The sequence below is a fragment of the Amblyomma mixtum genome, chromosome 2 (genome assembly GCF_055824585.1).
Source record: "Amblyomma mixtum isolate Tamu chromosome 2, ASM5582458v1, whole genome shotgun sequence".
Lineage (NCBI taxonomy): Eukaryota > Metazoa > Arthropoda > Arachnida > Ixodida > Ixodidae > Amblyomma > Amblyomma mixtum.
In genome coordinates, this window is record NC_143013.1 from 297,650,049 (window position 1) to 297,661,995 (window position 11,947).

The 11,947-nt window shown below is 46.6% G+C and overlaps 1 protein-coding gene across 7 annotated transcripts in view; it reads left to right on the forward strand.

Annotated features, from left to right (window-relative positions):
• Nep3 (M13 family metallopeptidase neprilysin 3) overlaps window positions 1-11,947 on the forward strand; it is a 117,491-nt gene that overhangs the window by 75,298 nt on the left and 30,246 nt on the right. For all 7 annotated transcript variants that reach the window (XM_089574576.1, XM_089574579.1, XM_089574572.1 and 4 more), the window contains 2 exons: window positions 7,612-7,815; window positions 9,145-9,272. In XM_089574576.1, coding sequence (XP_089430702.1) covers window positions 7,612-7,815; window positions 9,145-9,272 — 332 coding nt within the window. The remainder of the gene's footprint in view (window positions 1-7,611; window positions 7,816-9,144; window positions 9,273-11,947) is intronic.

The window sequence follows — 11,947 nt, forward strand, 5'->3', positions numbered from 1 at the left end:
AAACACAGAGGAGTAATTCAATTGGGGACTAGATGCGTTGCCACTACCGTTAGTTCCTCAAAGGCTAACCATTATTTCCTTATGGAGTAACTCCGAAGGAACACCAGCCACAGTTTGTCTCCCTACGTACTAAACGCTCCTCTTGAGGTCTAGGTGACGCACTTCAATTTTGAGCATTTTTGCCCTAGAATGTTCTTAGACAAGCAAAATAAAGCTCTTTCAAATACATTTACTTATTCTCGATTGATTGTTAAATGTATCATATAATAACTTCAGACATTCTTTTCTCTCACGAAACCAGAGCGCTCCCCGTTTGACCTCACGTTTAATTTCGGTGCAACCTTCCTCTGCTCCCATCCGCTAGATAATTATGCACACACTATAGTATATGGGGGCTCTCTGTGTGGGTTGTTTAGTGCAACGGAACTACCCCCCTTCCTGTAACCTGATGTCCTACATTCTCCACCGCCATTCCATAACCACCTATCCCCAATAGCACACTCATCGATTAAAACAGGTCTGCTAGCCGGGTCCTAATGTTTTGTTATACTCTTAGGGTAACACAGATTCTTCGTTTTGTGTGCCTCGTCTCCTCCATTGCTCTGAGCCCTACCGGAAGCAAAATGCATACTTTTGCGGGCCGGTGGATGGTTAAGTGCATACAGCGACTGCAACCAGCCTGCTCATCTGTGCAAGTACCTGAGTTTGGTTGTATGTACACCATCCGGGCCCCACAGCTCGGCTGTAGAAGCTCCGGCCGTGATCTGTACCGTTAAAAAATTGCGAGGACACTTTGGCAACTAAAGTGTTGAGAGGCGAAAGCCGAGGACACTATGCCGTGATGACTTCTGGTGGATGTGAAGTCACACCGTTTTCGTGGCTATATTGATACCCGAATTATACGTCTTTCGGGGATCTTAAGTGTTAAATACGCTTAATTACACATTTTTCCATCTAATCTAACACAACTTCAACGTTTTTCCGAGCATTCTGTGACAGTTTCCACTCTGCCATGACGACTTCCGGTGGACGTGATGTCACATCGTTTCCGTGGCTATATCGACGTTCGCGCTAGCTATTTCGACGCAATTTCGACATTTTGCCTAAAATTAATGAACTAATTAATCTACAGTCAACAAACTTGGCTTCTAGGTTCATTTTTTTCCTCCTCTATCTGAAGCAATCATTGTTTTTTTTCTATCGCTTTTAGTTCTCGAATTAAACGCGTGTGACACGCTTTGTTAACGAACGACAGTATAAGCCATTAAAGGCTTTCTCCTTAATACGTTCTGCGGTCCTCTACGTTGCCCCCGAAATGCTGGGCGCGTCGGATGCGACACAGATTGCAAGACTGTGAATATTCATTTCTGCTCGCAGAACGACATGAATGGCTAACATACTTCAGGAAGCCGGCCTTTTCAAGATACTTAACAAAGCACTGTCAGAGTTTCAGCGGCCAGACATGCAGGATACCTGTTAAAAGATAAATTCATGCAAAAGCTAAGCCTAACGGCAGAACAGCAAAAAAAAATACCTTCGTAATGTCGTACTGGGGAGGTAATGAAAGAGTTCCGAATTTTGTTCTTGATTTACTGCACGCGCCCACCTACTTCCGAGACGCTCAGAAATAATCATAATTAGTTACATTTAGTTACGCTGTAATTTTTTTTTCATAGGTCTCCCAGTTTTTTTTTTTTTTTTTGCATATATGTAATGACAGAACCATCAGTGGTGAAAGCTGGGAAACTCAACTTTTATACCGTGTTTACACTTTACAGTAAAGACACAAAACTTTGTTGGTCCTACGTGCTTTTACAGCGCCCACACCCTGCTGAACGCGGAATACAATGTCCCGCTTTGACTTGCATCCACTCGGCAGTATCTCAAATGCTCGAAGGTAGTTCGCCGTAGCCGCCTTGTCGGTCACAACACTAGAATTTTGTAAGAGATATGACCCCCGTCGCAGCGGCTCTTTTTCTTTCTCTCTCTACAGGTAAAAATATGCGCGTGCAAGCGAAGCCGCGGTGAGCCGGACTCGAGGATCGATGACCACTTGTTAATTTTACTGCGACCAGACCATGCATTATACCCCTTTCAACTGGACCGCTATCGAAGTTCCCTAAGCTCGCATTTTCTACAGACACTGCGCTTTGCTTACCAAAGTATGAGCAGCTCCAAGCGCAGTTCAGCACACTGCACAGCGATCCCACTGTGGCAATATTATTTTGTTTGTGTTATACTGCGTCTGCCTCATCAGGTTATTCCGAACAAATCGTTAATTCGTATTCTTTTTTTTTATTTCGTGTCACTCCAGCTACTGCTATGCAAATAGCAGACCGAACGAGTTTGCCGGGATTGCTTCATCAATCATGAGCACGTTCATCCCTCGCTCGTCCGTCGCTTCGACAGCCGCGTATGGCCCTGCATGTTTAAACGGTGTTGCAGTAGCGAAGGGAGAGTATACTTGTATGTGGGGCAGGATTTACCCCTCTAGGCTTCTGTTGCAGCAGCTATAAGTTCCTTACAGCCGGTCCTGGCAACCAACATACTTGAGTACGCAGGCCCAACAAGTCACTACTACAGTGGGCTGACTCGCAAACTTCTCTTAATTATTTACCGCGTAATTCGAAGTGAATTTTCGATGAGGGGAGAACAGCAGAGGCCACCGGGTCTTATGATGAAGATGATGACGAAGGCAGTTGAAGGGAGGAGAAGTGGTGCTTTTTGTAGCGAGAGCTACATTGGCCACAGTTTCGCCGTTTCGTGCACCTCCAACAGGTGCAGTTCTGCGCATGCGCGAGGATCCGAGTGACGTCACAGCGCACAGCCGGCGCGCGCCTCGCCGCTCGCCTCGCCGTCGCTCCGACCGCCTCGCTTCGCCAGTTGTGCGCATGCGCGAGCAGCGAGTGACGTCACTATGCGCGCCGCCGCCTCGCCAGCTGTGCGCATGCACGGCGCTCACTAGTGCGCATGCGCAAGGAGGATGCGTCGCCGTATAAATGCAGGGTGATACAGCCGCGGTGTATAGCCGCTTGCCATCGAAAAGGAGAGTCGGGCAGCTGCTGAGCGGCGCTGGAGACTGGAGAATCTCAACTCGTCCGACCCCGAGGTTGCGGCCTGGCGGCTGGCCGCCGAGAACGAACGGCGCAAGGCCAAGCGAAAGGCTGAGACGCCGGAGCAGAGAGTGGAGCTCCTGGCCAAGAGACAGCGTCGGGACGCGGCCACTACTTTGAAGCCACTACCAAGTTAAACATGTTCCTCTCGCTACGTATATCCTGGCATAGCTGAGCTAAGCCACTGCCATTTTTTTTATTTGTTTGGTTCGTCGCAAAACTACAGAAAAGGGTTTTGCTTATTTACTAAGAACGGCAGAGAGGTCATGCGTTATGAATCCCTGGCTTGCTACATTGCGCTAGGGGAGGGGCAGAAAAGGAGAGGTACTTTATGGGCGTAGAGGGGAAGTTTTCTGTTAAGCTAAGAAACAGTCACCACCACTGAACGATTCCAGTAGGTATTAAAAGCGTTGAAAATGAATTTGCTAGCGATATTTCTTTCATTTCAGTGAGTAAAAGGTTTGTAGGTCTTTCATATCGGCATGAACGGTTCGACACGAGAAATTTTACTCTTATACCCGCCAGTCCAGCGCTTAAGGGCACGACAGCATTGGATGTAACACTGGCTTCCGTGTATTGATTTGGTACGCATGCCTGCGTGTCTGAAACAAAGCACGCGCACCGGAAATGGAGGCAATTTCCTGTCACGTGCCGGATGTTGTTTTAGGCAACATTCAGAAATTCTTCTCGATTCCGCTTCCGCCTGCTTGCTGACACTTGCATTATATGACGATGCAGCCATTCAGTACGTCCTGTACACTTGCCGCGTCTTCTTCATTGTTTTCATTTGCACGCACGGCGCGAGTTTAAGCTCCCAATTCAAACATCTTGTATTCTCTGCAAGGTTTAAGCTCGCGAATCTAGCGCAAGTTGCTTTTAATCTCCCCCAGGGGCTGTTTGCCGGATGCATGACTGCTTTTCCTGATTCTCTGCTCTCTTACTTCCGTTTTTTCTTAACCAAACACAGCATTCCACTGGCTTTTTATGCAAAGTAAGAAACGCAATCCGGTGCCGCAATCTATTTTGCAATTTTTTACCTTCACCCGGCTTCATCTTGCATCAAATATCACGACCGTCTTCCTCGGCTGCCTCGCTAGCTTAATTAGAAACACGACTCCACCTTAGCGCCGTCGTCACGTCTCTTGTGCTGTAACAAGGGACGCCCGCAAAGCCGGAGAGCCTTTGGCAACACGCAGTTTTGCTTTTACGGGTGCTGAGGCTTCGCAAGTTCTTGAGGCTCTCTGTTATCGTTTCTCCTGCGGGATGAAGAACTAAACAAAACAAGCGCGCGAAGAAGAAGCGTTTGCTGCTAGAGAAATCCAAGATTACGGAGCTTAATCTGCTGCAGGTTCTTATATGACAAGGCCTATATACGCCTAGCCCCGTTTTGTCGTGTTGACTCAAGCCGACGGCTTGTGCCTACATTCCGGAAGGTTCCCCCTGAAACTCTTATGCCGGGATTTTGTTCCTTTTTCTGCCGAAGATGAGGTTTCGCTAATCTTTTCATCCTCACATTCTGTTCCTGCAAGCCGCTTAATATGAAGCTCTGCCTTTGGCGTTGTTATGTGATAAAGAAAGGACTATACGGAAGCAAGGATGCCTTTACTAAAGCTGCTGAAGCGCCAATTTCAATGAAATTTGTTGGAGAGAAGAAATAGGCTCTTAGTTATTGTGGCGAATGGATTAGAGTGAAGCTCTAAAGCGAATGTTGCCAAATTCTACGTGATTTAAGCTTTCATTAAGTACTCCTATTTTTGAGCCAGGTTGCAGTTAAGGTAGCAATGAGAACCGTTTTTTTTTTTTTTAATCCACCTTCTGTGGTAAAAAAAAGAACAAAAAATTGACCTGTACATTGAATGTATACACGAAAAGCTGTTTGGACACTACAGGCTGACGTACAAGAAAACTAAGGGGAGAACTTTGATTCGATATAGCATATTCTTTTTTTTTATTGCGACAGTGTGCGTGCTAGCATAAAGTGTTCCAGTTGCGAGGGCTTCAGTCAATATTTTGTAGCAGCCTTGCTCAGTGAGACCTTTTTTTTTTTTTTTTGTAACATGCAAGATTTAGGAATCGTGTACTTTACCGTTTGAGCAACTTTTCCAAACTGGTGTGCGTTTAAATGCGTTTAAATGCAACGCTGACCAGCATCAAATTTTCCATAAACACCTCCTTTTTTTTCATGCTTAGAGGATGTTCAAGGGTTCTGTCAAGCTTCATTCCACACGCCAAACGCGCTAATTTTGGAGCACTGATGAGCCTTCAGTGGACTGCTGTCAGTACAAGGTACACAGTCAGGTTGACTTTTTATGCCTGAAAGCAGACAGCTTTTACTCAGTCGGGTGTTTCGTGCTATTTGCAGTTTAAGTATGAGGAGGCACAGTGCGACTCTTGGGGAAGCTCTAATTTTTTTAAGGTGAAAGCCTTTAATGGCTCGTACTGTCGTCCGTTAGCAGAGGGTGTCACACCTTTGGTAGCGTTTAACTCGTGTTAATCGGGAACTAAAAAAGTTGGGAGAAAACGAATGATTGCTTCACATAGAGGAGGAAAAAATCAACTTAGAAGCCACGTTTGATGACTGTAGAGTAAATAGTTAATTAATTACAGTCAAAAATTTCAAAACTGCGTCGAAATAGCGCGGACGTCGATATAGCCACGGGAACAACGTGACGTCACATCCACCGGAAGTTGTCACGGCATAGTGAAAATTGCCTCAGAATGATCGGGAAAACGTCGGATTTGAGTCAAATTAGATAGAAAAATGTGTAATTAAGTGTAATTAACACTTGAGATCCCCGAAAGATGTATAAGTTGGGTATCGATATAGCCACGGGAACAATGTGACGTCACATCCACCGGAAGTCGTCACGTCATAGTGTCCTCGGCTTTTCCCTCTCAACTCTTTAGTTGCCAAAGTGTCCTCGCAATTTTGTGCTGATAGGATAGCTGCAAAGTAGGGAGCAGCTGGACGCTTCCTGATGAACGCGAACCCCTTGTTTCTAATCGTTATAATTTTGCATTATTTAGCTGTTCTGGGGGAAAAAAAATATGGCGACCTCGTAAGTAAGGGAAGAAACGCTGACAGCAACAAAACGGTTGAACTTAAATTAAGGTTAGCGCAGCGAGCTATGGAAAGGAAAATCATAACGTCAAGAGGCAGGAAGAGAACAGTGCGAATTAGGGAACAAACGCGAGTTAATGACATCCTAGTCGAAGTCAAGAGGGAAAAATGGGCATGGACCGGGCATGTAATGGTAAGGCGAGATAACCGATGGTAATTCAACGGAGTGGATTCCAGGAGAAAGCAAACGCATCAGGGTGCGCCAGAAAGTAAGGTGGGCCGATGAGATAAAGAAGTTTGTGGGGATAGGGTGGCCGCAATTGGCACAGGATCGGGTTAATTGGAGAGATATGGGAGAGGCCTTTGCCCTGCAGAGGGCGTCGTTAGGCTGATGATGATGATGAATCGAGCCGCACAAAAGCCTCCAAATTAAAACCTAGAGTGTGGTACTGATCTCTTCGTGCGGCGTTTGAATAAGCCTTGCGAATTGACGCGGCAAACTATATGGCAAGGAGGTAGATGTTGTGTATCTCGAACGACATTTACTATAGGGCACTGCGCCGTTGCATACAGGCCTATAACCACCTGTTTTTCTTCAGAAAGCATTCAGAAATGTTCATTAAGCCTCCGAATTAGCGCCCAATATTAGTAGTTTAGCATTTGGAAAGATAGAGGCTAAATGAAGGCATTCTCCGAAGGTTCTTGAACTTGAAAGTACGCACATTATTTATACCAAGCGACTATGATCATTTCTACTGTACAGGTGCGTCTTCGAAGCTCAGGTCGGAGGCCGTTGATCGAAGACGCACCTGTACACTTGGCGGAGGTGCTGGGTAAATTGGTTCAATATTTTTAAAGACGCCAAAAGGGGACACAGCAGACAGAGGGGAAACACGGGTGTGTGTATTGCGTGTGTACAGGTGCGTCTTCGAAGCTCAGGTCGGAGGCCGTTGATCGAAGACGCGTCACGGCAGGCACACACCCAGGAGTCACTCAGGAACCAGCACAGCACTTCGTTTACCTCTTCGTTGCACCGCGTGAACGGCTCCCGGTCGTTCCCATTACACTACCTTTATTTTTTGCCATTAATCAATTGTTTTGCACCGGGCAATAAACGAACTAATCTCCGAATATTAGAACTTTGATTATTCGAACTGTTTGCTGATTAGAGAATTCAGTACGGACAGGAGCTGTTGTTCCTGTGCGCTTCGCCGCATTCATACAGATAAGTACAGAAGTAAAAAGAAAGGGCGCATAAGTAAGAAACTGTCAAAGAGTGCGTTGTTTCACATTTGACGACGATCCGTCCCTCCAGACAGTGCATAGCTCCTCGCAGGATACACCCCTTTTGCCTGTCTTTCCTGAACCTGTGTCTCAGGCGATCAAAAGAGTATTGTGTACTGGACTTCAAATAGCGGCGCTGTACGTCACTCGCAGAGTACTGCGTGACACCGGCGTGCGTGACGGTGGCCAGCTCCATCCTGAACGCCATGGACCCGGATACGGACCCGTGCGAGGACTTCTACCAGTATTCGTGCGGCGGCTGGATCAAGGCGAACCCGCTGCCCGACGGCAAGTCATTCTGGGGCACGTTCGGCAAGCTCTGGCAGGAGAACCAGCTCGTCATGAAAAACGTCCTCGGTGCGTCCAATGCTACATTGCTCATTCGTCTCCTTCCATTTAGCCAGCACTGATAAAGGGCTGTGGAGGGAGAAAAATAATTTTTTTTTAACGACTCAAATCGAATTTAATTATTACGACTGGGGAAATTACCGCGAGTAGTGTATTGCACTTCCTTTGTGGTGTTGTTTCAGCGCTGTTTGATTCAATCAAGCCAGGATATCAGACAGTTCGTCACAGTTAAGATACAGTCTTTGTCAAAAGTTTAGAGGCCAGGAGGCTTGCTGTATAAACCGTGTAGAAAGGACCAGAGGTATTCTTACCTTCAGAAGATTGCCGCAGCGGGGGCCTAGTGGTTTCAGCATCCACCTCGCATTGTGGGAGGTGCGGAGTTCGATCCCCAGTGCCGCCGGCTGCCCACCGGTGAAAAAAATGATTACAAGCTTTCCCTTGACCTGATGCTCGGCTATTCTGGAGGTGAAATGCTTGGTAAATGGGTCTTTTACCCCACCTTGAGTAGACGAAAATCTAAGCTGTGTCGTGGCATTCTTTAACAAAATCTTCTATTGAGCCAAAAAAAAAAATCACCATCATCATCATCACCTTAGGAAGAAACGACAGGACAAGGGCATCCTTTTTCTGTTTCTTTTATGCCTCTGTCTTCGTCTATTGAGTGCACGCTTATTTCAAATATCATGAAACAACTAATTCCCGTGAAGAAGTGTCTGACATCGACACACCTTCAGAAGATTCGGAACGCTGTGGACACATTACGAGCCATACTGTGTGGCTCAGAAGCAAACCCCTTGGGCTCTGAGCTTTTGACAAGGGCTGAACATCAGTATTCCATGAAGAGAACGACGAAGAAAGAAAAAAAGAAAATTCGCCGTTATAGGCGCTTCGCACGGCAACTTTCACGACGCTCACTGCGTTCGATCCTTGTATCTCGCTCCTCTAACTGTGCGGAATAAATAGACCCATGAACGCACAATTAATGGCCTCATCTCATGGACTCTAAATGGGGCTTAAATTGCGAGTAAGTGTGCATGCGCACACGTTTCGGCGCAAGCGTGCTATGGCTAGAGGCCCAATGTGCATAATAAGGGTTAATTGTACCTTGCATTCGTTGTCGTTTTCTTAATAGGTACCGTGCTGTGGTCGCGGTAAGTGCTGGCCTTCTTTTCAATCATTTGCATTGAACACTCAGGTTATGCAACGCAATTTTGTTGGTTTTTTTACATTACTTTTCATTTTTCTGGAGACTGAGCGTTGAGTAAGTTGTTCAGAGCATGTTTACGCAAAAGTGTTTTTTTTTTTATCATTCATTTCTCACTTCTGCGTGCTTTACAGAGGACGAGAAGACGGAGCTGAAAAGTGAAGCTGAAAAGAAAGCTCGCACCTACTACTACTCCTGCCTGGACAAGAACGACACCGTCGAAAGTCTCGGCTCCAAACCAATCGTCAATCTCCTGGACATCGTGAGTACATCGCCCGTGGACAATCGAGTGTACATTGTCGTCCATCTATTTTTAAGCTGACGAGCTTCCATTTGTGTGCCCAAATGAGTCGGCCTTTTGACTACGATCGCGTTTTTTTAATGGGTCAAGTAAGGACAACTCCATTCAATTATTCTTCTGTGTGAAAATTGATTTTTGGGGCCCTTTTGGGTATGTCGACGTTTTTCCGGCAACAGAAGACGTTTTCATCGCCAGGGGAAAAAAAAAAATTGATTTAAAGATCTTCCCGGCAGTTGATACAACTCGTGACGTCCATACCGAAATGGACAGGATGCCGCCGTCTTGAAGTGAATGACGTTGTACCGTAGCCTCTGAGATCCGCACAAAAAATCGGTGGCGACGATTGCATTTCACTTGCGAAATCGGCGCGTGATGGCGACACCTGGATTTAGTGTTTTGGTTCCTTCTAGCTAATAGCACCTGCGTTTTGTGGCGAATTCAAGCTTGGCTCAGGCCAACTTCAATTCTCGTTCAGAGAGCATTAAAAGGAAACCGCTGAGAAAGTTGGTTTGACTTGAAACCAGCCAGCTGCACTTACAGCCGTATAATTATAGCCCTGCATTCCTAACTACCCATCTGCGGCCGGACTGCGGGATACTCAATACAGCAGGGCTCATCCGTTTGCCGATTTCAACACGCTGGGTCGATGTCGTCGCGCATTGCGTATATATACGTGCGCTGAATAAACACGACGCCAACCTCCTGTTGATTTACCCACTAGGTCCAACCGCGCCGCATTTTCGGTGGATGCTTTCAATCAAGCAAAATGCTTCCTGCTGGAAGCGAGCTATCAGCACCCGCATCGTCCATGTTGATTAGTATAGCGCCCGCATGAAGTTTCAGCTAACCTGACGTTTCGTTTGCTTTGCTTGTCGCAACGCCGTCTTTGAATGCATGGTGTGCAATGCCAGAAAGGAAAGTTTCAGGCATGCGATAGCCGCTTTCATCGTGAGGACCGACACTGGAGTCAAGCGCCACCTTTTTCTTTAGCTAACGCAACGGTTCAGCGACCCCATAGTGCCGTATAGTCGTCGAAACTCGAGGCCAAACTGTCGCCATGGCAACGAACGGTGGAGGGTCACTCAAGTGTCGGGAGAAGAGGGCACTTAAAGCGGAGCCCAATCGCAATGCGCCACGGATCGCAGCGTCTGGCGTCTGCACGGCGCAGTAATTATGCAAACGCATCCGCCGTGCGCAGCGGAGACAATGGCTCATTTGCAAGGAAGCGGCACAGCGAGGTTCCGTTTGTGCTGATACCGAACTCTGTCGACGCGGGAGCCAAACGATCTAGAGCGCATCGGGCTGGGATGTAAAACGGAAGTCCCGCTGCTGTCCTTACGTCCGAGACATTTGAAGACCGTATACCGGTTCACAGCGGGTAGAGGTCCAAGTGCGGAAGCTTTAAAGCGACAGCGTTTTTCAGTTTGTTTGTTTTTTTCCTGGACGATACAAAGAATGATCACAATGAGATAGGCAAAGACAGAGAGGTCGGCCCGAGTCAAGATACTTTTGGCCAACTACAAAGAAAATTGCCCGCGAGCTATGCGGAAGAAATTAGTGGGAGAAGGCTTGCAAAAATAGCCCGCTCGTTGTGGTTCATTAGAGTACTGAAAGCAAAATAACAAGATACACAACCATGCGTCTGAAGTTACTGACAGCCGCATAAAAGCAGTTCGCACTACTGGAGTCCCTCGTGCACGTGCCTGGCATCATGCCAATTCTAGTACGCGAAATAAACGCAACAAGAACTTCAAAAAAAGAAAAATCGATCACCTGCGGAAAGGTGGTGCCACCTAGCGATGAGCAGTAGAAGTAGCAAACAACACATCGCAATCGACTGACCTCATGGCTCAGTGGCTCCACCTCGGAGAAACGAGGAACACGAGAATGCGCGCTTGTTGCGTACAAGTTCAAAAGAGGTGTCTAGCGGATTGGAGCAGGTAAAGGAGCAGGTAGTCACCAATGCCTCTAAGTAGGTGGGCAGCGAGTCTATTTGCTAAGTTTTTGGCTCAGCCGGCTCAGCGAAGCATTCACTGGATAGGAAAGATTGGCGAAGCGCAATACAAGTGTCAACAGAAAAACAAATATTTTAGGACTTCCTGACTTTACTATAGTCGAAAAAATTAGCGAAAAAATAAACGAACAGAAAGGGAGAAGGAGAGATCCCTAATAATATGTTATAGACGCTGAATAGCGGTATTAGAAAGAAATACGATACATTGGGACCCCGGGTCTAAGTTACTAAAATCGGGGAAAAATTTTCTCGTATCGTGACAGGAGGAGACCAGCTTACATGCGGTTGTCCTGTGCTAAACTGTTACCAAGACCAGAAATTAAGATTCTGAGAGGTCCTTAATTAGCACACATTTCTTATCGTTTATTGCATGTTATTCGAAAGGCCGCACCTGGTTAAGTAGTCCGGTTGCGTGAAGTGACTTAATATTTTCTCTTTACTTCGGAAAACACGATATCAATAATATTCAGTAAACCGCCACACAAGGCGCTGATCGAGATGACAGAGTGCGCTGCGCGGAACCTGCGTGTAGAGCTCTCCGCTTGTAGGGAAACAATAATGGTGCTCTTCACGCTGTGATGTTCTCCGTGACACATCCTACTTCTTGAGAAATGAAACCCAT